The following is a 24,567-nucleotide window of genomic DNA, read 5'->3' as shown; positions in this document are numbered from 1 at the left end:
AGAACCACAGGAAAACTACTGGTGCCTGGTCACCGGAGCTTAAAGAATGCAGAGCCTGGCTTTGCCACTAGCTGGGTGTTCTGCCAGCTCACACCTGCCTCCCCTAAGCAGGCACAAAGGACATGGAGAATTCCTCTGGGGACTTTCTGGTAAGCAACCATATTAAGGCTCCCAGCAAAGAGCCCTCCATATGATTGATCCTGGGCTGTGCTTCCCAAAATAACCTGTTCCCTTGGAGCCTGGGTAATTATGCACAAGACATGGCTCAGTGACAGGGCACACCCCACTGCTGCTCAGAGTTGGGCTTCGGTATTGTACTTTCCTCACTCTCCTCTTGAGCGTGAATCATGTTTAAGGAAAAGCACACAGTTCCCCCTCAGGCCGTCCAGCAACCAGGGAAGCAGTTTGTACAGCAAATAAATATTGTTTAATTCAAGTTCACCCTACCGTTACTATTTTCGGGGACCTAAATAAATGGCTGCCTACAAAGAGGGAAGGATGCGTTCACTTAGAAGGAAGCAGCTCTCGTAATACACCCTATTTCCTGCATTACACCAGTCAGGTGCACTGGCTCTCTCCTCACACGGGGAGAACTCTGTGAACATATGGCAAACCAGGGAAGCTGGGCATTCCCAAAGTTCCTGCAGACTCCACAGGAGAGGGAACAAGGCCGGGCTTCCCCAGCAAGAAGGCTCATGCTGCCTGGAGAGTGTTCATGAAAACACAGATCCTACATACCTCGTGTCCTGGGCCACTCCAGCAGTTACAGTATAAAACACAAATGTGTGCTTATATACTATGGCACAAAGCAGTTTGGTGGGCATATCGCCAACTCTGCTTTTCCCTTTAACAATTTCTTCTCTACATATTCATTCCTTATGCAGCCATTTAAAAATTATCTCAGGGTTGTGGGTGTGATTCAACAGCAGAACACCTGCCTGTCAGGCATGAGGCTCTGGGTTCAACTCCGAGCACCAAAGGAGGGAAAAAAATAATTGAGGAAGGTCCATAAAACTTGTTGGCCTAGATTCACAACCTTGTCTCCTCTGTGGTCTTCTGCAATTTTGCTAGCTAGCTCCTAACTGTGGACAGGGACTACTTAAACTGGACATGATCCAGCAAACTTAGCTTTCTGAAGCTTATCACTCAATGAAATGCTAAAGATTTTTAAAGTTTCATATTAAAACCCCTACATCAACATCACATTTTAAAATCCTAATGCAGAAGTGACACACTGTCTGAGAACCAGGACCACAGAAGAGAAATCCTTCTGCGTCTCTAACATCCAGTTACAGCAAGAGAGCCACTGACACAGTTTTCATACGAGGCATCTCTGACACAGTTTTCCCTGCCTCCCTACCCAGTCCTTAAAGGACCCTAAGGGCAACTGTGGCTTAAGGGAAAACACCTCATTAAATATGATTTTATCAAACAGCAAATATACTTATCATTTCACCCCCAGATTTTCAAGTGCATGTACACAGAAATAAACTCTTCTAATTTGGCAAAAAGCCTGAAACTGTTAGAACATAGCTAGAGACCTAACTTGGGTAAGGGGCTCAGATACTGAAATATTTACATTTACTTTGCACATCTGAAAAAGTGCAAAGTAAGTATCCTTAATGTCTGGCACAAATTAATATCACATGGTGTGAAATGTGAGTATATTTATAAAACCTTAAAAATAAAAAATATACATATAAAATATCAAAATTATAACAGAAACCCATATTTAGAGGGTGACCTGGGCCCCAGGAGGCCTCCAGCAAGATGCGTGGTCCCATCTCTCTCCAGCCCCTGGGCTCATCCCCCACAGCAGTCTGTAAGGCTCGGTCTATATTATAAGACTCATGAATTAGGACATTCAAAAATACCTGGTATGGGCTGGGGTTGTAGCTCAGTGGCAGAGATCTTGCCTCACATACGTGAGGCACTGGGTTCGTTCCTTAGCATAAAAATAAGTAAACAAAAATAAAGATATTTTGCCAATATATAACTAAAATAAATAAATAGATAAAATTGTCTCATTTCTATTAAAAAAAAACACCTGGTATGTATACTTGAAATCTCACTTCACCAATATCTACATTTTTTGAAGTTCAGTACTTCAATACAAGACAATACTTTGAGAAAGGGCATCACTACTCTCTGTATGCATTACCTGGGTGCCAGCATTGACCTTCCATAAGGCTGCCTTGTATCGCTCCTTGGAACAGGTGACCTCAGTTTGTAGTCATCACTGGGTCACTTCTGAGAGTCAGAAAGTTGCTATGTAAAATCCTTTGGGACAACAGCCACAAACAGGATTGTTCTGAGCAAACCAGGACATGGGGTCCTTCAACCTCATTTCATCTCATAAAGAACAGGGTCCTGAGAGACGACGTTCCTTGCACAAAGCCATGGGACGGTTGTGCTGCTTCTCATGCAGTTTTTCATCTTTCAGGATCAGAAGGAATCTTGTAAGGAAAAAGATGGCTCAGAACTGCTGCACATATGTCCCCATCTCTTTTCTGGGGCCACTCTGACACACACGTGTCTAAGAGGGTGAGGGCCTGTTTTGTGTGTAATCACAATCTCCAGAAGCAGTCTTAACCAGATGAAAAATAACCACTCATGCAGAACCGTTTCCACACCTGTCCTGTTTCCTCTCCAGAGATGGAGGAGGAAAATGATGCAGAGGTACCAATTCAGCATCCTCAGACATTGTTCCCACCTGAACAAAGTCTCAAATTCAGGATCTCCTCAAAACAGGATCAAGAGTGGTCAGAGGTGCTAAGAGGACTGATCCTCAAGCCTGACAGAGGGTGGGATGGGATCAGCGGGTCCATCTTCTCAGTCCTCTTAACATGCAGCACATGCCCTGAGAGTACCGACGCCCAGGGTGCACAGAGTCAACCTCCACATCCACAGGATGTTAAAAGGCCTGGCTTTTGCCCAAGTGTTTTATTAGCACGGCTCTACCCTCTTTTTCTACTGACTCTGAAATTCACCAGAATCAGACAATAGGGTTACTATCCTTAAAAAGGTCTCTTTCAAAGTACTGGTGATTCCTGAAAGGCAGGTCTTGGAAATCTCAACTTTTAGGAATTAAAATGTAAGTCAAAGGCATGAAAAATCACTAGAATGGGACGGACAGGGCCAGTGCCCGGGTGGGGAAGGGAGCATCCGTGCAGAAGGAAGCGCAGGCCCTAGGGAGGAGCCAGGCTTTTCAAACTCAGGGTAGCGAGTCCCCAGTGCTGCACTTTTTCATGGAAAGCGTCTATTAGCCACAAAGGCTCTGTTCCTTTCACAATCTGGCAGCCCCAGCTCCCCAAACCAAGCTCCTCACCAGTTTCCTTCAGAGGGATTTCTTCCTTTCTCTTAGCTTTTGTGGGTGCTTGAACATTTCCATAATGAGAAGTTAAATAAAAGCAAAGCAAAATTTTTTTGAATGTAAACTGAGTTCCTGCTGCTGCCACATCCCTACTGGCTAGGCTACATCCCCACAGAGCTCTATCTGGTGGCACTCCTGCAGCCTGGCAGGGGGCCTGTGGGGGCAATGCTGGTCTGTGCCCTCACCTGAGAAGTCAACACAGACACCGGGCCTCTTGACTCTGGCTTCCTTCAGAACTGAGTAGGACATACAGCAGCTAACTCCACTGATGTGCTCTACATGGCTGTCCCCGACACTCTGCCTGGGTGGCTTCTCTGTGGCCCCTGCCGCCTCCTCTGGCATTTCTGGTGGACAAAGCAACCCTTAGAGCTCCAGCTGGAGGAAACCTTTGAATGAAAGTATGCACCAAGCCTCAAAGCCCAGGATTTTCATTCCCTCAGATGTTTCCAGCTGACAAGTTGAGAAATTAAAAATTCAGGGATACACAGAAACTTCCACAAAAGCAGGACAGTTCTGATAAGTAAAAAAGTAGGAATAATGGATTCCAGGCCTCTACTCTGGGCTATTGGTTATGAATCTGAGTAGAAAGTAACAAACAGCCCTGAGTTCAATTCCTAGTACCAATCCCCACACATACAAAAAGAAAGTAGCAAACAGAAGGTTAGTGGTTCAAAGCCTGGCCCCTGGAGCAAGCAGCCTGGATCTGAAGTCCAGTTCCATCACAGACCAAAAATAAGCAATAAAATAATGAACATCTTATTTTATAAAACTTCAATTGTGATTTGGAGCCTTTCAAAATTTAGACAAATCCTCTGCATTTTCCAGCTACCACTTCCCAACATCAACCGCCACTGGGCAAGTTACTTAGCATTCCTAGCTAAAAAATGAAGATGACAAGGCTTATCTTTCACAATTATTTTGAAAATCAAGCAATGCATTGGGTTAAAATAGTGCCTGGAAATTCTCAGTAACAGTTGCTTCTCTGCTTTACACAGTGAATGGTTTGGGATACTGGGGATGATATGCCAAAATCCCTCCCACACATATCTTTTGAAAATCCACTGGCGAAAATCCTACATTAAAATATCACTTTTACTGTCTGAGTGGAATTTTTCGTGTATTGGTGTTACATTGAGGGGCGAGAAATCCTTCTACTCCCAAATTTAACATAAAAAGCCAAAGTATGCAATAGAAAAATCAGTCGCCCCATATTTCATAAAATTGCAATAACAAGAGAGAAATATTACAGTATCTAAAATGTAAAATACAGTTTGCGTATTTCCCAGTGACATCTTTCCCTGCAGACTCTACCTCCCCTCAAAAATGTGTTTGCTTCCAAATTAAAAAAAAAATCACTCACTCTCTAAGGGTAAATATCTAAGCTGATTATAATTCTGTATGTCTTTCACTGTTTTCATGACTGATATTCTCAAATACCCTTCAATAACTGTTTTTTTAAAAACCTTGAAGCAAGACACCTAAATGAGAACAATAATTATTTCCTTAATTTCACATATGATAAAATGGAAGAAGGAAAATCTATCTTGGAGCTTAATTCTACCCTGGGAATAGTTAAGATGAAACATTTGATTTCTCTAGTAATCCTACAAACTTGCAGTGACATCTTCCTCAATAAAGCCTATCACTGGCCATTCCAAGTGCAGAAGGATATTATGTCACAGATTCAAGCACATCACCCTAAATAACTCCTTACAGCTTTTTGCTTCCTTTGAAGGTATAAGTTGCCTATTGAGCTAAAATACACCCCATTCCACAATGCCAAAGCCCCTGGGCTTCTGTTCCAGCGACTAATGTAACTCAAATGCCAGATCCAGGCTGACTGGCAAAGTTCTAACAAAATACCAAGGCAAGACTTCTCCAGAAAGAAAACCAAAGACATTCCTGACAGCTCAATTGGTTCCAAGATGTCTAATACATGCATGTTTTCATCCAGAAAAGCAAGGCTTCCACATTCAGTTAATGTCACTGCTTCCTCCAGAGTCCTCTATTTTTAGCTCACTCTGGTACCTTCCTGGTAAATTCTCTTCCATTTTTCCCTCCTGTAGGTAGCATCAACCTCTAAACACACACAGATAACATCTTTACCTAAGTCTCTAGCTTGACCTTCCTCCAGAGTATTTCCATTGGGTATCACGCCCTCCATTCAAATCCCTCATTTTTAACCAATCCCCACACTCTCCTGTTTCCCCCAAATGAATACCAAAGGCATTGGAAATAAGGATAAAAACTAATCAGAATTCAGTTGTACAGTCTGGATGTTTTGTGGTATTGGTTGAGGACTTTGAATATACTCCCACAATAGTGGTAAAGTGGTTTTATTGGGTTAAACTATAAGAAATTGCAATTTGGGAAGTTGAAATAGCATGGAGAATTTCATATGGTTGCACCTTATATAAAATATCTCCAAATTCTAATCAAGAGCAATGATATTGCATACCCTTTAAATAATTATCATTTTCACATCTTGTTTGACTAGCATGAAGCAACCTGAATACTCTTGAAGAGGGCTGGGAATATAACTAAGTAGTAAAGCAACTGGCTATTGTATGGGTGGCCCTGAGTTCAGTTCTCCCCAGTACTGCAAAAACAAACCATCCTTATGACTGAGAAGATGGATTTCTTGATTAACCTTTGCCATCTCAATCACAATTATCTGTGCAAAATTCAACTGTAGCTTCATATTAAATATTGCTCCCATTTGCCCAAAATAATCTCACATTCACCAATTTGTCCATTTGGTTCTCAAAAACACACACCAAAAAAAAAAAAGAGAGAGAGAGAGAGAGAGAGAGAGAGAGAGAGAGAGGGAGAGAGAGCGCTTTAGCAAGCTAGAATGCCTTTTAACAAAAAAGTCGTAATGGACACCAAGAATAATCTACTTTCAATGTACAATCATTGTGGAGATTATGACTAATACATTTATCCCCTGGCAAAATCAAACAAAACAGGTTGACTCTGGGGTCCAGGGTGGGTATGTATTAATGCTGCGCATGCGAAAACTTCCCCAGGATGGTACACTCACCCTCCACGACTGTGGAGCATACCATATCTTCAAAATTTGTTCATGTTTTTATATACGAAAGCACAATTTTAAATTTATATTTATCTGAATCATAAATGAATTCTGAATTTTAAATAGGTAAAGATTTTCAATATGGAAAAAACCAGTCATTTTAAATCAAATTTAGGTTACCAGAACTTTTTGAATAAATATAACGACATATTTTATTATAATTTAAATAAATCTGCATGTATGATATTTTTCAGTTCCAAGAACTTTAAATTCCAACTTTTTTTAAAAAAATAAATGAGCAGCTTGTCTCTGAAGGCTCAGTATTAAAACAATCAAGTCAGAGAATTTTATTACTGTGAAAACTTGAGAAAAATAAGAAAACATTTCTTTAAAGCATCATACAACAAGTATAAGATGGAGTTAATACATTTATAGCTCAAGGAGTTATAAAGTCTATAAATAAAACCTAATTGTTTAATATTTAACTTTAAAAACTAATCATACTGAATTTTTTCCAGAAAGGTGATTCATAAATCAGTCAACTAATGTGAATGAGAAGCACCAGGACCACAGAGCACTATGGTTCCCAGCCTGGCAGGCCCAGGAGCACAGCGACAAGGGGCTGTGTCCTGAGAGACAGGCCTCCAAAGGAGGGGTACAGAGTGAGAAGCCCCTAGGGTGAGGAGCCAGAGCTGTGCACAAAGCAAGCTGGTAGGGGGAGCAAGGGTGAGAGGCAGCCTGCAGGGTAAGACCTTGAAAAACCTGCAGGAAAGGCTCAGCAGACAGGGGTAAGCATAGCTGGTCTCAGGCTCCAGGACAGGTCAGAACTCTCCCTGAGGCAGTGAAGAACCACAGAGGTGCCTTAAGCAGGGCCCAGCTTGAGTCTTCTCAAAATCGTTCTTGCCAGTGTGGAGGAGAAAGGGCTGAAGACAGGCAGGATTACCAGGAGAGTGGCAGAACAGGAGACCACCAGGCATGGACAGAGAATACAGAAGGCCTGGCAGCACACATAGGAGGAAGGCAGGTCCAGGACTTGGGGAGGCCATGGCTGGCCCCTGTGGGAGAGAGGCAGGTGTCAAGGGCACTTCCGGGTCTCTGGCTGGATGCCTGGGAGGACTTTCCCATTCTTCTCCAGAGGTCCAGCAGGAGGGGCACCCTGGAGCCCTACTTCCTCCTCTCTGTGCTTCTCACCTTCCCCAAACTTGAACTTGGGTCAGCTCTCTAAGGGCCAGTATGGTGTCAATTCTCTTGCATGGCCCCTTGAAAAACCACAATAAAGGCCTGCATGAACAACTGTGCTTGCTGTGCCCATTTATATGTCACTCCTCCACAGGACTGCAGGTAAAAATACCTCCTGGTTTCCCACTTAGAAATGTGGGGTGGTAGAGGGGGTAGAGAGAGAAGAGGGGAGGGGGGATAGTAGAGGATAGGAAAGGCAGCAGAACACAACAGACACTAGTATGGCAATATGTAAATCAATGGATGTGTAACTGATGTAATTCTGCAATCTGTATATGGGGTAAAAATGGGAGTTCATAACCCACTTGAATCAAAGTGTGAAATATGATATATCAAGAAATTTTTAATGTTTTGAACAACCAACAATAAAAAATTTTAAAAAATTAAAAAAAAAAAAGAAATGTGGGGTGGGTGCGTCTGGGTGTATGTGAACAAAAACTCTCCTCAGCCTTCTCAGAAAGACCCAACCCTTGCACGTTAGATGCTCCTTCCTTTGCAATATGTCTAGCAGAGCACCTAGCAAGCTTTCCCCTCATCTTCATTTTCTGTTCTTTCTGGAAGAATCAGTGCTGTTCCCAGGGAAACACAGCGAGTTCTGACTGTCCTCCAGCGATCCCGCAGGAACTCCTCTGCACATCAGGGTGGCTCCCGCCCACTGCAGGCTGCGCCTGGCCTGTAGGTGTCTCCCAGCTGTGGTGGCTGAATGTGGGACTTTTGACAGTTTTCTGAGGCTGCGTCAATTAAGGTTTCCAGCCTAGGTCCAACCCCTCCCTCTCTCATGGGAGATCTTATTTTGGATTCAAGAATCTTACTTGGTGAATCTGATGAAAACAGCAGGGCCTACCCCAGGACCCATCACAGTGCCCTGGACAGGACGCAAGGACAGAGTGATTCTTTCTCATCGCAACCGGTGATTCTCCAGGACACCATGTCTAACAGTCCTCGGGGTGAGCATGGAGGTTTCCTGAGGCTTGAATGAGATTCTGCTTCTACCTTCTGCATTCTCTGTCCAGGCCTAGTGTTCTCCTGTTCTGCCACTCTCCCAGTAATCCTGCCTGTCTTCAGCCCTTTCTCCTCCACACTGGCAAGAACGATTTTGAGAAGACTCAAGCTGGGCCCTGGTATTTGCCTGCTTAAGGCACCTCTGTGGTTCTTCACTGCCTCAGGGAGGGTTCTGACCTGTCCTGGAGCCTGAGACCAGCTATGCTTGCCCCTGTCTGCTGAGCCTTTCCTGCAGGTTCTTCAAGGTCTTACCCTGCAGGCTGCCCCTCACCCTTGCTCCCCCACTTTGCCTTCTGCACAGCTCTGCTTCTACCTCTTCCTCTGCCCTTCTCTCATCAAGAACTTTGTCTGCCCATGAAAACCTCTCTCAACCTGCAGCCCTGCCTTCACATGCTTGGGACTCTGCCTCCTCAGCATGGTAGCGCATTTCCTGCACCTGGTGATTATGTGTTCTGTAAATACTGAGCTTCCCCTCTGGACGAAATCTCTTGGCGGATCAGCAGACACTGCTGCTTGTCAGTACCACCATCTTGAGTGCTGGGCCAGGAGCTCTACCAGAAGGACCACGTCAGCCTGACCAGATCCATCAACGGCTTACTGTGGAACAACATGTGCTTATCTGATCCTTCCACAATCCCTCGGATCACTCTCAAATGGACACCTTCCTTGTCACCACGCCTACTGTCCCCTCCTTCTAATCCTCACAGTGTGCCCATGGACCTACAGTGGTTCCCCAGCTTCAGGTCCTTCCCATGCAGACTGATCCTGAAACAGCAAGCTCCTGAAAGCATGGCTCCTCCCAGCTCCAAAGACCTCTGCACAGCCGGCAGAAGGAGTCTGTGCCACCCTGGCATCCCAGGCCCACTGTAACCCAGCTCTGTCTTCTCTCTAAATTTGACTCTGCATCTTTGGCTTCACGAAGCCTGTCTGCTCTTCACACTTCCTCAAACTCATCAGGAGCCACAGACAATCCAAGAATACAGACCTACACCCCTGTAAGCACAGAAAGAGGTGGCTTCGGCGACCCAAGTCAGTCCATGTGGCCCCTGGGTTACTTCCCTCTACACGCCTCTGCACTTGTTGCGTATCTGAGTGAGGTGTCCTCATCACTGCTAAAGGGGTACATAAACGTGCTGTATTCCACCAACCAATCCCTGCCTGCCTCCAAACACAACAGGTTTCTCACACTTTTTCTCTAACCAAGAAGGCAGTTCCTCCTCCTGCTCCACTCAGCCAACAGTGCTCACTCGAGGAGGCCTGTTCAGACCTACACCCCTGTAAGCACTTCCTCATTGTTCACCCATGATGATTCTCCTTGTTCGACCTCCTATCATTTTTATTCTTTAGACAATCCAGTGCTTAATATTAAACAATTTCTTATGTTGTAAGTTTTTGATATGTAAATCCAATCTTCAAAGGTACATGGAAGAAGGGAGGGCTAGAAAGTGATTTTTTTTTTTTAATGGAAAGAGTTTCAGTTTGGGATGATGGAAAAAGTTCTGGAAACAGACAGTATGATACAATAATATGAAGGTACATAATGCCACTGAATTGTGCACTTAAAAATGGTTAAAAAATGGTAAAATGTTTTATACATTTTACCCCAATAAAAAGTACACTGCAGTCACTAAGGACCAATCTTTTACTTCATTGTCTCTCACAAACCCAAGTGAAGACCTTATTATTATTAGATCATTTGACAAAATAACAACTATTGCTGCACACAAGGTAATAATGTTTGAACATTGATGGATTTATGTAGTGTATAAAGCCCCTTCAATATAAATCAGTTCATCCACTGGATCAAGACAAAACCCTATGAGATAAGAAAGACAGGGTTCTACCTTTGTTTCCTAGCTGCTCAAATCAATAATCAAATGTAGAGGGACTCAGCTGTGATCACAGAGGACTAGTCAGAGCTGAGAGGCTTGGGGATTTCATGAGAATCATCTGGATCTTGTGAATCAACAGCTTGTTGTTGATCTAGCTACACAACATGAATCTTTTCTCCCAGTTAAAACTCAGGCAAGAGCATGCATTACTAGCTGAGAGCAGCCTCAACCATGCCCCTTTAAGGGGCAGTCACCAGCTCTGTGTGACCCTGTGGGCAGCTCTTCCTGCATATACACACTGCCTGAGCCAATGCAGCTGGGAAGGCCAGCCAGTCAGGAAGCTGCCCCAAGGAGAATGGGCCACTTCAACGGGGAAGGTGCAAAACTTGAACCTCTGGGGGCACTATGAAGATCAGTCAGAACTCAGAAAAGTTTATCATGGGGCCATATACAGATTAAGATGTAAGGACCCTTTAGGTATGGAAACAATGTCTCCTTTCATTTCCTGCTTGGTTAAGAACATGTACATCAGCACTGCTGCTCTGACAAGGCACCTCCTGTACAGGCTTCCATGGAGGCAAAGACAGTGCTCCCTCATCCAGGGGAAGTTTATTTCTAGACTTCAATGCTCCAGAAGCCAGCGGTCCACCCTGGAGACAGCCTAAGTTACCTGAAATTGATATCCCTAAACTGCATCCTGTAGGGCAGAAGATTCTACTTCCAGTAGTAAGTTCAGCATTTCAGTCTTTTTTACTACTTAAAGTGCTGCCCCCTTGTCACTGCAGGCACCCTTCCCCTGTCCGTGAGCTGTACGAAAGAAAAGACAATTATCTTTATAAGCACTGTAAACAGCCCTGCCGCGTGCACTCAGCAGCCCCTGACAGATGAGGTGGGCACTCAGGATGCCTCTGTCTACATGTACTAAGTCCAGCATCCTCTGGAGGACCTTTTGTGAACAGCACAACACTTTTACAAGTCCTTCTGCAGCAAGGCATTCCATATCAGGGAGCAAGGATTACCATAGTCCGCCAGACTCTCTGAACTGTGGGTATAATTAGGTACTGTATCCATTAGAGCCTACGGACGTCATCAAGTGCCACCAGCATTTGTTGACAGATCGCATACCCAGCATATCACTAAATGGCAAGTGTGGAGAAGGTAGCCCACAATAGAAACAATGGCATCTTGTGCTCTCCATGTTCCAACAGTGTGTCTCATAGGACATAAATAGAGGCCACCGCTCTGGCAGTGTTGAGCTCCTGGTTCCACATTATTCCACTGACTTGAGCTGGTTCTATACCAAAAGTGGAGAGAAAGTCTCCTGTGGATCTGTTCAAGTCTAACAAAGTTCCCCTACCCTAGCATCTACAATATTTTATCTACCTTAAAAATGAGCTTTTTAAAACTTTCCAGAATTATTTTGCACTGAGATCAGCAAGTATGTTTGCTTTTTCATAACACACTTTACTTCAAGTGCTACACACTAACAACAAAGTCACACAGGAATCCCAAACCTAAACAAAATAACAATGCCATTATATCCAAAAATACTGTAAATATATTAAAATTAAATACAGCAAAAGACACTTCAATGTGACCTTTGGATATGGATATTACCTGTCTCTCACAATCATACTATCTAAAAAAATCAACAGAAACCTCTGGAATCAAACTGCTACTGTAAAAAATGACAGCCTGTCCTGTTCCTTAGCTATTTTGCTATTTCCAGTAAGAAAAGCCATCTTTGAAATAATATAGGAGCTGTTTTTTTAATCCATGAAAAAAATGCATTAAAAATTGGGAAACTTAAAAAGAAAGCAATGCATACACTGTTAAAACTTCTTAACTCTTGCTGACTTTTGATGCATGGTTGTACCCAGACAACAGTCCAAAATCCTCAGGCCATGTGTTGCCCTCAGAATGCACCCTTTAAAACTGTGGAAAGCTAGAAACTTAGTTGCTCTTTTCAGACTCAACTTCTATTTACCCTTCTGTCTCTTGTTTCCACAGGATAGTAAAAGGCTTATGAAACTAAGACAGAAACTGAAAGATAGCTAAACAGGAGCTTTACAATAATAATGGTAAAGGCTATTTTCAGAGAGAAGGTAGACAAGAGAAATCGTGTTATAAAAGTAGGGCTTGGCTATTTGATAATTATCCAAATATGGGACTACTCTCTTTCCAGCTGTCTGTGGGGGGAGAAGGGCAGGCTTCATGTTTTCTACCATCATGTATTCATATCATACCATCAACCACAGTAGCTGCTACAGAAATTGCCAGGCACCTGTGGTCAACACAGATTATCCTCTTAAAAAGCATGCCCTTAAGAAGAAAAACCACCTTGTCCTGTACCCAGAAAAATAGGAGAAGAAAGCACAGGACACTTGGCTTTGGCCATGATGCTGTTATCATAAGGCTGGGTTAGCAGGTCTCTGACCTCATGCCTGACCAGCCAGGCTCTGTGGCCAGCCAAAGAGGAGGCAAGGTTTAGCCCTTTGGTGCGCACCCACTATTTGTTCTCATCAAGAGGATCAAGAAGAAACGTTGAAATGGTGGAATGTTCCATTGGGCCCCAGAGAGCACCAACCAGGATGGGCAGGGAGCGCTTGGAAACTGGCTGACTCCTTCATCCCTGTGTGCTTACCTCAATGAACTATAAATAGAGTGTGAATAATTTTTACTTGACTGCTGAACTCTAGTGTTCTATAACATCCCTCTCCAATGAGGCCCAAACACTAAATGACTGTCCCTGACTCTTCAGGGGTAGCCCTGTGAAAGCTGGGACCAAGGTGCTGTTCCTCTGGCCCTGTTACTGGGAAGAGACTGGCTTGAGGTGAATGGACACAACAGTATAGTATAACCCTGTGGCCAAGTAAAGTATAACCCTGCGGCCAAGGTCACAGACTCAAGGCGGTGAAGGAGTCAGCAGCAGACCTGGGACTCTGATTCTAGACTGATGCAGGCTGGTGTGAGAAACACACAAAGCACTGTTCTTCCGTCAACGTTTTTCAGTTTGCCACTCTTATGTCATTTACACACACACGTTTCTGTTTCTTTCTCTCTTTACACACACACACACACACACACACACGCACGTGTCCAGTGCCCTGTCTGTCCCTCCTTTCTGATGGCGAGCGGGGCTGCAAGGACACAGGACAAGTCACCACTTCCATAGGGCGCCCTCTGGCCTGCTGACCTTCCTCTGCTGCTTCTCCCAGGCGGGGTCCAGCAGCAGGTCGCGGTCCCATTCCTCCTCCTGGATCATGTACTCATCGTCGTCGTAGACGTAGTTGTACTGCACGCCGGGCTCTATCTGGTTCATGGCGATCGGGGCTGGGGCTGCGGCGCGGCGAGGGGGCGCGGGTTTCGACAGGTGGTCGGAGGGACGCTCGGAGGCGGGAGGCGACCTTACGGCTGCTCTGGGCGGCTTGGCAGGGCGCTGGGTCTCAGCACAAGCACCAGCTCGGGCTGGGAGCAGCTGCGCGCCGCTTAATAGCCGCGCGGCGGGTCACGTGCCGCCAGCGGTCCCGCCCCACTGCGCACGTGCCGCCGGCGGCCCCGCCCCGCCCGCCCGCCCTCTACGCACGTGCCGCCGGCGGCCCCGCCCCGCCCAGCCGCGCACGTGCCGCCGGCCGAAGCAGCTCCGCTGACCCAGTGTAACCGCTTCCCAGCGTCGCTCCTGAGGCGCCCCGCGAGCCTCCGGCCCACGCTGCCACCCTCTCCTGCTCCTTTCTGGCTCATGGCAGGTGGCCTGCGGGCGCCTGAGCCGGCCCCCCGGGGTGGGTTTGAGTGGGCCTGGGTCTCCGAATACGCCGGGCAGTTCTCTGTGTGTCACTTGCATTGTCACGTTTTCTATGCATTTCTACGCATTCGTTGGATCCCTCTATCCCCCTCTCCTGCACACACACACACCCTAAAGTTCAAAAGCTACAGAATCTTTCTCTCTTCCAGCCCTCACCTGAGGAATTCAAGGCAGAGGAATTGCACGGACCGCAGCCAAGGGCAAGAGGCGTCCGCTTTCACCTGCCAGCCATAAATTTAGAGAACTGACAGCGGAGGACAGCAGCCCGCTTCCCCTTACAGTTCCATCTGTCCCCCTGTGCTGCCGCACGTACGTCTTCTATCTGGCTGGTGCTGTTCAGCTGTTTCCCACCAGTAACGCCTGTGAAGGAAGCAAAACAGGACCCTGGGACACGCGGAAAATTTAAGTCAATGATATATTAAGCACCTACTGTGAACCAGATACCGCAGTAAGTGTCTGGCTACATAGGCGAGTTGATAGGGCCTCCAGTTAAATTTATATCTGAATTGAATAATAGTTGCCCACAGATGCTACAGGGTTGATTGTGGTTCTTGGCTGCTCATTTGTTAACATGTTTCAAGATGAAAATATGCCTGGAATTATGTTCCTTATAAATTTTACTTCATATAGCTTTATTATCTGGAGCTTTGTGCAAAAATACTTTGACAATTAGCAAATATATTATACATTGCATTAAAATTTTTAAAAACAGCTGGGCATGGTGTGACACACCTCTAATCCTAGCGACTGGGGAGGCTGAGGCAGGAGGATGGCAGCCTCAGAAACTTACTCAGAGCCTATTTCAAAATAAAAAGGACTGGGGATATGGCTCAACGAGTGCCCCTGGGTTCAATACCCAATACCAAAAAATAAAAATAACTTCAAAAACATTCTTACTAGGCTGCAAACTCCAGGCAGGCAAGGATATTGTCTTGTTAACAGGTAGCAAGCCCCAGCAACTACAAGTGTATCTGCTATATAGCAGGAGGTCAAAGGAAGAAATATTCCTGGAAACTGGTTGGAGTAAGTATCCCTGGAAACAGTGACAGAGCTAATTTGCTTGGTTTTAAATGTACATTTTCAACTTTATATTTTGGATTAAAATTATAATCTCTGAACAAGTTTATCAATAAATCTTAATTATTAGAAATTGGATTAACAGTTGCAGAGTACTACAGTGTTAATCTTACTCTTCAAAAATTATAGGGACTTCAGATTCCAGATAAAATGGAATAAATTGCACTAAATTTATCATCCTGCCTGAAATAACTGAAATCTGGGGGGGAAACACATGAAGCAAAAATTTTTAAGACTTTTTCATCAAGCAAGAAAAGATGATGACCCATGAAAAGAGGAAATGAACAACACAGGTGCTAGGATTGCCCCAACTTCTACCTGGAGAAAATTTTCAAAATGCACTATAACAAAGAAGAGCCCAGTCGTAGCTCAGTGGTCTCTCTAAATTGAGGAGAGGCAGCTAAGGGTTATAAGACCAATTACAGGAAAAAAGAAAGTTGCAAAACAGAGACAATCCTATAGATTTATAGGACATCCCTCTGGAATCTGATCAGTGAATGCCTGAGAGGAAAAAGCACTAGAATGAATGATTATTGGAGCTCATAAAGGGCCAAAAATAATAATTCCTGTTATTATTATTATTATTATTATTATTATTATTCTATTAGCCAGAAACGTCAACCTCACAATTCACCAAATAGCAGACAGAGTACTCAGAAGTAGAAGGAAATTAACTCTTAATTAAATGTTGCAGTGTTTCCCTGAAAAAACCCAAAAGTAAGACCTAAAAGGATCAAACCAAGGACCATGTAACCATGTCCCCAAACACTCAAGAGTATCTGTAGTAATATAAAAATATTCAATATTCAACAAGGTAAAATCTTCAAGTTCTGCCAAAATATTTTGCAGAATTTCTGCAAAAATATTTTATCCATGATATATTAAGAAGGTGTGTGAAGGAGCAAGAAAGTATGATTCAAGATGAGGAAAACAATTGATTAATCAAAACAATCAAAATTGATGCAGATGATTGAATTAGTAGAAAGGAACAGTAATCGGTAAATTATTACTGTAATCCACATATTTCAGAAGCTGGAGGAGGGAAATCATGCAAAGTAGAGACATGGAAGATATTTGTTTTTTTTTTTAAATCTTGAATCAAATTATCTAGAGATGAAAACTATAGTATCTGAGATTTAAAATATGTTAAATGTGTTTAGCTGCTAGTTAAACATTGTATAAGAAAAGATAAGTGAACTTGAAGACATAGCAACAGAAAACTTAGGAAAAAAAGAGACTTGAAAAATGAGTAGAGGAGGAGCTGGGTTTTTGTGGCTCAGTGGTAGAGCGCTTGCCTGGCGTGTGTAAGACACTAGGTTCCATTCTCAGTACCACATATAATAAATGAACAAAATAAAGGCCCATTTAGAAAAAAGTAAAGGAATATCTTTTTAAAAAATGAGTAGGGGATCAGTGAGACTTGAGAAAACATCAAGCAATTTAACATCTTTCAGGAGTTCCTGAACTGGGAGAACAGAAAAGAAAAAGAAGTATGTGAGAAATTAAGAGCTAAAGTCAGGAAATTAGTAAAGGGACTTCCACCTCTGGCCAAAATGGAAATGGGTATCATTCTTCTTTCTGAAACTACAACAAATGACAAAGTATATGAAACTGATGTTTCAAGACGCTGGGCATCAGGCAATGAAGGGCAGTAATGCTGAATGATACAGGTGAATCAGGTAAGCCTGGTCAGTGGTTGCCTCAGTTTACAGCCTTGAGTTTGCTACCCCACCACAGCATTGAGATAGAATCTGGTCTCTGCAAATTCAAGAGCTGAAGCTGAAAACATGGGTATCAGAGTGGATAGGGCCAGAGACAGAAAGCTGGAGATCTTTTGAGTGCCCCATCTGTGGATTTAGCAGAATGCTGATCAGAGCATGGTTGTAAGGAGTGCACCCAAGGCCAAGGAAAGAACCATCTGAAAGGGTTCGAGGGCCACATAGTTGCCTGCTCCCAAGAGTTAGGCTGGAAAAACTCAATATTTCACAGAGTATTTGGTAGGATATTTGGAATAATAATAATAATCTTGCCTCATTAGTGCAGAATAATTAGCCCTAGTGCTTCAAAACTGGCTTAACACATCATAAAAGCAATACACAAAGGGATAAACTTGTTTCCAAGTGACTACATCATAAAACAAAACTCAAGATGATCTGCAGCATTGTAAAATCAACCAGCATTTGACAAGTTGAAAATCGTGGTATCCAGCATCCATTCCGCAGATCACCAAGCATACAAAATGGCCTGAAAACACATCCACGATAAAAAGAACAGCAATCTATAGAAACTGACCTAGGGCTGACACAGATGTCAAAGTTAGCAGACAAGGACATTAAAACGGGTAATATAACTATATTCTTTGTGTTCAAAGACTTAATAAAGGCATGAAAAATATTTTTAGAACAAAATGTAAATATGAAAACTGAGATAAAGAATACACTGAATACATCAAGGGAAGATTAGATACCACAGAAGAAAAAATAAATGAACTGGAAGGCATAGCCATAAAGGCCATCTAAAAGGAAATAGAAAAAAAATTATCCAAAAGAATGAAAAGAGCTTTAGCAAATTTGCTGGAGGGGCAACTACCACAGACCTGAGTGTCCCTGCAGAGTCTTACTGTTATACCAAAACTGCTAGGACCCCATCAGTGTTTTACTCAGGCCATTTCTCAGGGTGTGTTTGCCATAAGCAGCCTTGGCAGGTAATCATATCTACTCCCAAAGAAAAGCTCTGCTTTTGTTTGCTATGTCATAAAGCTTCAAACTTAGCATTCCTCTTCTGCAGTTAAGGCCACAATGTGTTCAGGTTTCCATTATGGGCCCTTCATATAACCCCTAAAGGGGGTTATGGAGAACCAACATCAGTCTGACATGAAAAGCAGATGAAGACATCAACAAGAAAAAAAACTACAGGTAAATATCCTACATGAAAATAGTTACAAAAATTCTTAACAAGGTTTAACAAATTGGATACATGATGGTCAAATAGATTTATTGGTTTACTATAAAAATTAATTAATTTAACTTACCTTATTAGTGGACTAAAAAAGAAGGACCATATGATCATCTCAATAGATACAGGACAAAAAGGAATTTGACAAAACCCAACACCATTATAGAGAAAACTCAGCAAACTGGAATAGAAGGGAACTTCTGGAACCTAATAAAGGGTATCTACAAAACTCCACAGCTAACATCATGCTTAAGGTTGAAAGCTGGATGCTCCCCCCCCCCCCCCCCCCCCCGCCCATAGTTACAGTCAGGAACAGAATAGTTATGTCTGTTCCCATTGTCTGGAGGGTCTAGCTAGGTCCAGCAGCCAAGGACAAGAACAGTCATTCATTTGAAGGCTGAGAGGCTGAGGCAGGATGATTGTGAATTCAGATCCAGCCTCAGCAACTCAGCAAGGCCCTAAGTAACTCAGTGAGAACCTGTCTCTAAGTAATAAATATTAAAAAGGGCTGGCGATGTGGTTCAGTGGTTAAGTGTCACTGGGTTCAATTCCTGCTTCCAAAAAAAATAAAATCATTCACACTGGGAAGGAAGGGGTAAAACTGTGTTCACTCACAGACATTATCACCAATATAGAAGATCTGATGGAATCTTCAAAAAAGCTATTAGAACTAATTAACAAACATGTTTATTAAAGTTGTAGGATACAGAGTTGATGTACAAAAGTCAAGGCTCAAATGTCTTCACCAGCAAAGTCTGCCAAATATTTAAAGAAATAACTCACTTACACTACAGTACACTATACCTACACAATTACTTCCAGAAAATGGAAGGAACACTTCCCAACACATCTTGAGAGGCCTGTATTACCTTGAAACCCAAAGCCAAGGACAGTATTCAACTAGAAAACTACAGATCAACTTCCCTGATTAACAGAGATGCAAAAACCCACAACAAAATATTAGCAAATTGAACCCAGGAAGGTTTAAAAAGAATAAAAATATTTGCTACTCATCCAACGAAGAACATATTCAAAATACATAAACAACTCTCTAAATGCAACAGTAGTCAACCCAAAAAAGAGATGGAAAAGGGCTGGGGTTGTAGTTTGGTGGTAGAGCGCTTGGCTCACACTCATGAGGCTCTGGATTCTACCCTAAGCACCACATTAAAAATTGAATAAATAGATAAAAATAAAGATATATATAAAACAAGAAAACATCATGTTCTCATAAAAAAAAGAGATGGGGAAAAGAATTGAACAGAGAGAATACACAATAGCAAACAAGCATATGAAAGATACTCCACATAATTAGTCACTGGGAAAACACAAATGAAAACCACCGGGAGATACCACCACCTACCTATAAACATTTTTCAAATCTATGGCTGAGGTTGTGGCTCAGTGATAGAACCCTTGCCTAGCATTCTTAGCACCGTAAACAAATAAAGGTCTGTCAACAACTAACTAACTAACCATATATATATATATATATATATATATATATATATATATATATATATATATATATAATTAAATCTAGAAATATGAACATATCCGGTGTTGGCAAGGATTTGGAGCAACTGGAATTTGCATGCATTGTTGGTGGGAATATAAAATGATACAATCATTTTGGAAATCAGTTTGGCATTTTCTTTATGAGTTGGACACATGCTTGCATATGATTCATTCATTCCACTTAAGTTGCTTATCTGAGAGAAAAAAATAGCCTATGTCTGTATCAAAACTTGTACATCAATGCTCACACTAGCTGTTTTTGTAATAACCAAAAATTAGAAATAGTCCAAATGTCTATCAGTGAGCGAATGGATTAAAAAATTGTGGATTTGTTAATAGAATACTATTCAGCAATAATAAAGAATGAGCTATCTGAAAATAATTATGCTGAGTATACTAAAGCAGATATTTTAAAAATTCATACCTTAAGTTTCCACGTACATAAATTCTAGAAAATTCAAGCAAATCTACCCTGACAGAGTGCAGATTTGAGATTGCCTGGGAACTGGAAGAGTTTGGACTTAGGCAGGAAGTATTACTGTGTGGCATAAGAAAATGTTTGCAGTGATAAATTCATTATTTTGATTGTGGTGATGATTTCACAGATTAATACATAAACAACAAATCATCCTTTTAAATATGTATAGTTCGTTTTATGCAATTATATCTCAGTGAAGTTGTTTAAAATTAACTGTGTATTTCTGTTAGCCTAACAATTTGGACTGGGTCAATACTCATAGATGGTGATTCTTTCATATATTTTGCAAGTTTTGATTTTTAACATTCTACCCATGTGGAGCCCTTGAAGGCCTTGTCCTCTAACACAGGTGCTGATGATTTCAGTCAGAAGTGACTCATCACCATATTCCAAAAACCTTTGCTAACTGTATGCAAATAACAAATACTGCCTTGAATTATAAACACTTGTTTATCATTTCACTTAGTAAATTATACAGTCCCGAAAGGAAAGTACTGTTTGGAATCTCCACAACTGTACTATTTGGAATCTCCACAACATTTGGTACAAAAAAATTGCATAATAGATGTTCATAATTGTTTTTAAAACTAATTAAGGTAGTAACATACTATATTATTTACTTTGTACCAGGCGCTATGGGAAATGCTTTGAATGCTAACTAATTCAATCTCTCAGCATTTTTATGTTTGAACTAGTATAATCACCCCGATTTACACACAGGAAATTATGTAGCTTGTGACTTAGATTAATTAATTTGCCCAAATCATACACCCAATAGTTGATGTGATGGCACTTTTGACTGTCAACTTGATTGGCCTGAGGGGTACCTAGAAAATCAGTGAAGCAAACTTCTTGGTGTGCCTGTGAGAGCACTTCAGAGAAGATTGGCAGGTGGGTCAGCCAACTGAACTGAGAGAAGCCCACACTGGATGTGGATGGCACCATCTAACAGGCTAGGGGCCCCGATGAGGCAAAAATCAGAAGATGGGGGAAGCTCACAAGTACGCATGTTGATCCTTCTCAGCAGGTACTTCTTTTTGCTGTGGCTATCACCTGTGGACATTAGACTCCAGATTCTTCAACCTTTGAACAAAGACCAGCAGCTCTTTAGGATGCTCCCAGGCCTTCAGCCTCAGACTGGGGCTGCAACATTGGTCTCTCCTGTTCTGACATTTCCAGCTTCTTGGACAAAGAAGCTCTCACTTTCCCTGACTCCCCAGCCTGCAGACTGTCATTATGAGGCTACTCAGTCTCTGAGCATGAAAGCCCATTCAATTCATTCCCTCTTGTAATCACATACAGTCTGTTGGTTCTGTTTCCCTGGGGAACCCTGACTAACACAAATGGTAAAACCCAAATTGAACCCAACCTGTTGTTAACTGCTACTAAGAAATTAGGGGCCTATCTGAGGTCAATAGTGAGTAGCAGAGGCATAGTAAGAATAATATCTTACTATCTCTCTTGCCACAGTAAACTATGCAGGCCTTTCTTCAGGTCAACCCGTTAAACTCGCACCCAGACATTTTTTCGCCTCAAGTAAAGAAAACTCACCTGGCTTCAGAATCAGAATCTCCTCACATCTCTGAAATCTCCTTGGCATGCCGTTCCTGTCAGCCTTGCTGGGTCCCTGCAGGCCTCCTCTTCCACTGTGTGTGTGCAAGCCCTCCTTGCAGCTTTCGGGGTTCAAGAAGCCCCCTCTGCCCCACTCCGCAACCACGGTGCTGTATAGGTCATTCTTGTCCTCAAGAGAAAATTTAATTTTAAGAACTATTGATTATTTAAGGAATAAAAATTTATGGTGTAAATCTCTTGTTCTTTCTTCTTCCTTGAGATACACATATTTAGGGTGTTTCAGTATATATTAACAACTTTCAGATTTGGGAAAACTGAGGAATTTAAGAGCTATCAAATGTTACCTAGTCCCAGTTCCCATCCAGTGTACCAGCATAAGAATCAACTGAAGAACACTATTTTAAAAACTTGCTTCCCTACATTATTTCTAGACCTCTGATGTAGCTGCCATGACCATAACCATCATTTTTCAGTCCCAGAATGCTGGCTGAGTCACAAAGGGACTCATAGGAAGGTGGATTTACTGCAGCATAAATTTCAGACACCTGCACAGACCTCTCCAGGACTCTTTTCAAATTTGGAATGTATAATTTTGTATTCTTTATTCTTTTTTTTTTTAGAAAGAGAGAGAGAGAGAATTTTAATATTTATTTTTTAGTTTTCGGCGGACACAACATCTTTGTTTGTACATGGTGCTGAGGATCGAACCCCGGCCGCATGCATGCCAGGCGAGCGCGCTACCGCTTGAGCCACATCCCCAGCCCTATTCTTTATTCTTAAATAAAGTCCACCAAATTGAATAATCTGAAGGTCCCTCAGCTCATCCTAGGTTTGGAAGAAGCTATGTGCTTGTGAGTAGTCTCAGGAGCCTTCAGCCCAGAGAAATGCAATCATATTCAAACATTTTAAGAGAATCAACAGTACAGACTTTCTTTTCCATCATGTTGTGATACTGTTTTCCACAGTCTCCCCCTAACAGCATCTATCAAGAGCCCTCTACTTGGTAAATACCATGGTAATCAGGTAACTCAAATCATCTCCTTCAATCCAGGCAGCCATGTAGGAGGGAGGAGCTGTGATTCCCATTTTAAAAGTGAAGGACACTGAGACAGAAGAAATTATTTCATATGTCCAAGGTCACACAACTGAAATATGAAGTGGAGAACTGCAGAACCCTCAAGGGCTACGTCATATTGCCTTCTCAATTTCTTCACTGGACCTGTTTATATATGTAGATAATAATTCTAAAAGGCGAGTTCCAGGCAACCCTCTGGACAGCATTTGTCACTATCAACATTTTAATTGTTCCCTTTGACCCAGAAATTCTGCTTTATGAATATACCCAACAAACATGGGAAATGTCCACATGTGATGGGATGAGGAGGAGGCCATGGAGCACCTCTCAATTTAGATGCCCACAACTTAGAAGTGAAAAGCAAATTTCAAAAGTGATTTCTTTTGTGTAAGAAAATTATACCTGTCTATAACATGATTGTATTTGGAAGAAAACATTCCAAACAGTTCTGCAAGCCTTGAGGAATAGGTAGGGGGTAGAAAGATGGGAGCACTTCCTCTATTTATTTCATACAATTTTGTACTATTTGGTTTTTTTTCAGTGAGTACATGTCACTTTTATAATAAATGGCAACATTTATTACCCCAGTTGTGTTCCCTCCTGCTCAGTGAACAGCACATCCCCAACAAAGGAACATCACATCCAATGATGAAGCCGAAGAAGTTTACATTTGACTTTTCGTCCACCCACAGTAGCTTCTGTTGAACTCACTGCCAGCTAAGACATCTAGGTGTTTCACTCGGCATCAAAAAGCAGTGTGGGTAAAGGAACAAAAGATTAAATTCCATCCAATTATTGTTCCTTTTCATTAGGAACAGACTTAAAACAGGAAATCCTTGGCATTTTCAACACTCCCTCTTGCACCAACCCACCTTCTCTTTTCTATTGATGATGTTTACAGTTTTCTCAAGTTGCCACTCTGTTCAGAGCCTCTTTTAAAAATGAAAGTACAGGTGGGTGGTGTGCAGATGCAGCTATTCACTGTGCTCGGAGGTATTTCAGTTAGTTTTGCCTATTAAACAAATGTACATTTAAAGCATAATACTGCTTCCTAACCCTACATGTAACCAATATTAACACTGTGAATCCTTTCAGAACTTTCCTATGCATATTCACAAGACCATATTTTAAACTTAAATGTGATCAAACAATATGAACTATTGCACAACTTCCTTTTTTAATGGAACATGGTAGCTGGGATATCTCTCTACATCGCTTCAGGCAGATCATTCTTGGAAAGCCAGCATTGTCTCAATAATACTGATTGAGCTTTTTGACCATTGGCCTTTGTGAGTATGTAGGAGAGGCAGGGAATACATAATGACAGACAAGGGAAAGTGGGGAAGGATATGGGTCCCCCTGAAATTTCTGAATGCAAAGAGAATCAGAAGTTACCTGCTCAAAACTTATGCTCTGAACTCTCCACTAACTAGAAAGTCATTTAGACTGCTGAGTCTCCACTGGGGATACAGATGTGGTTTCTGAAGGTGACCTTCACAACACAACCCAGCCAGCCGCTAGGCTGCAGCCCTCTGGCAGCTATTGCATCTCCTCCAACTGAGATGGTTCCTCTGTTCCCGGTTTTTCACTCAGCTATCATCTGCCCTGCA

At 42.4% G+C, this 24,567-nt stretch overlaps 1 protein-coding gene across 1 annotated transcript in view; it reads right to left on the bottom strand.

Annotated features, from left to right (window-relative positions):
* Actn2 (actinin alpha 2) overlaps nucleotides 1–13,972 on the bottom strand; it is a 63,903-nt gene extending 49,931 nt beyond the window's left edge. Inside the window, exon 1 of the mRNA XM_027948042.2 lies at nucleotides 13,677–13,972. Within this exon, the coding sequence (XP_027803843.1) occupies nucleotides 13,677–13,802 (126 nt within the window). The 5' untranslated portion in view covers nucleotides 13,803–13,972. The remainder of the gene's footprint in view (nucleotides 1–13,676) is intronic.
* Nucleotides 13,973–24,567: the final 10,595 nt, after the last annotated feature.

Source organism: Marmota flaviventris, chromosome 12 (genome assembly GCF_047511675.1).
Source record: "Marmota flaviventris isolate mMarFla1 chromosome 12, mMarFla1.hap1, whole genome shotgun sequence".
NCBI lineage: Eukaryota > Metazoa > Chordata > Mammalia > Rodentia > Sciuridae > Marmota > Marmota flaviventris.
Note: the sequence above shows the minus strand (reverse complement) of the source record. Positions and strands in the feature narration are given on the sequence as shown.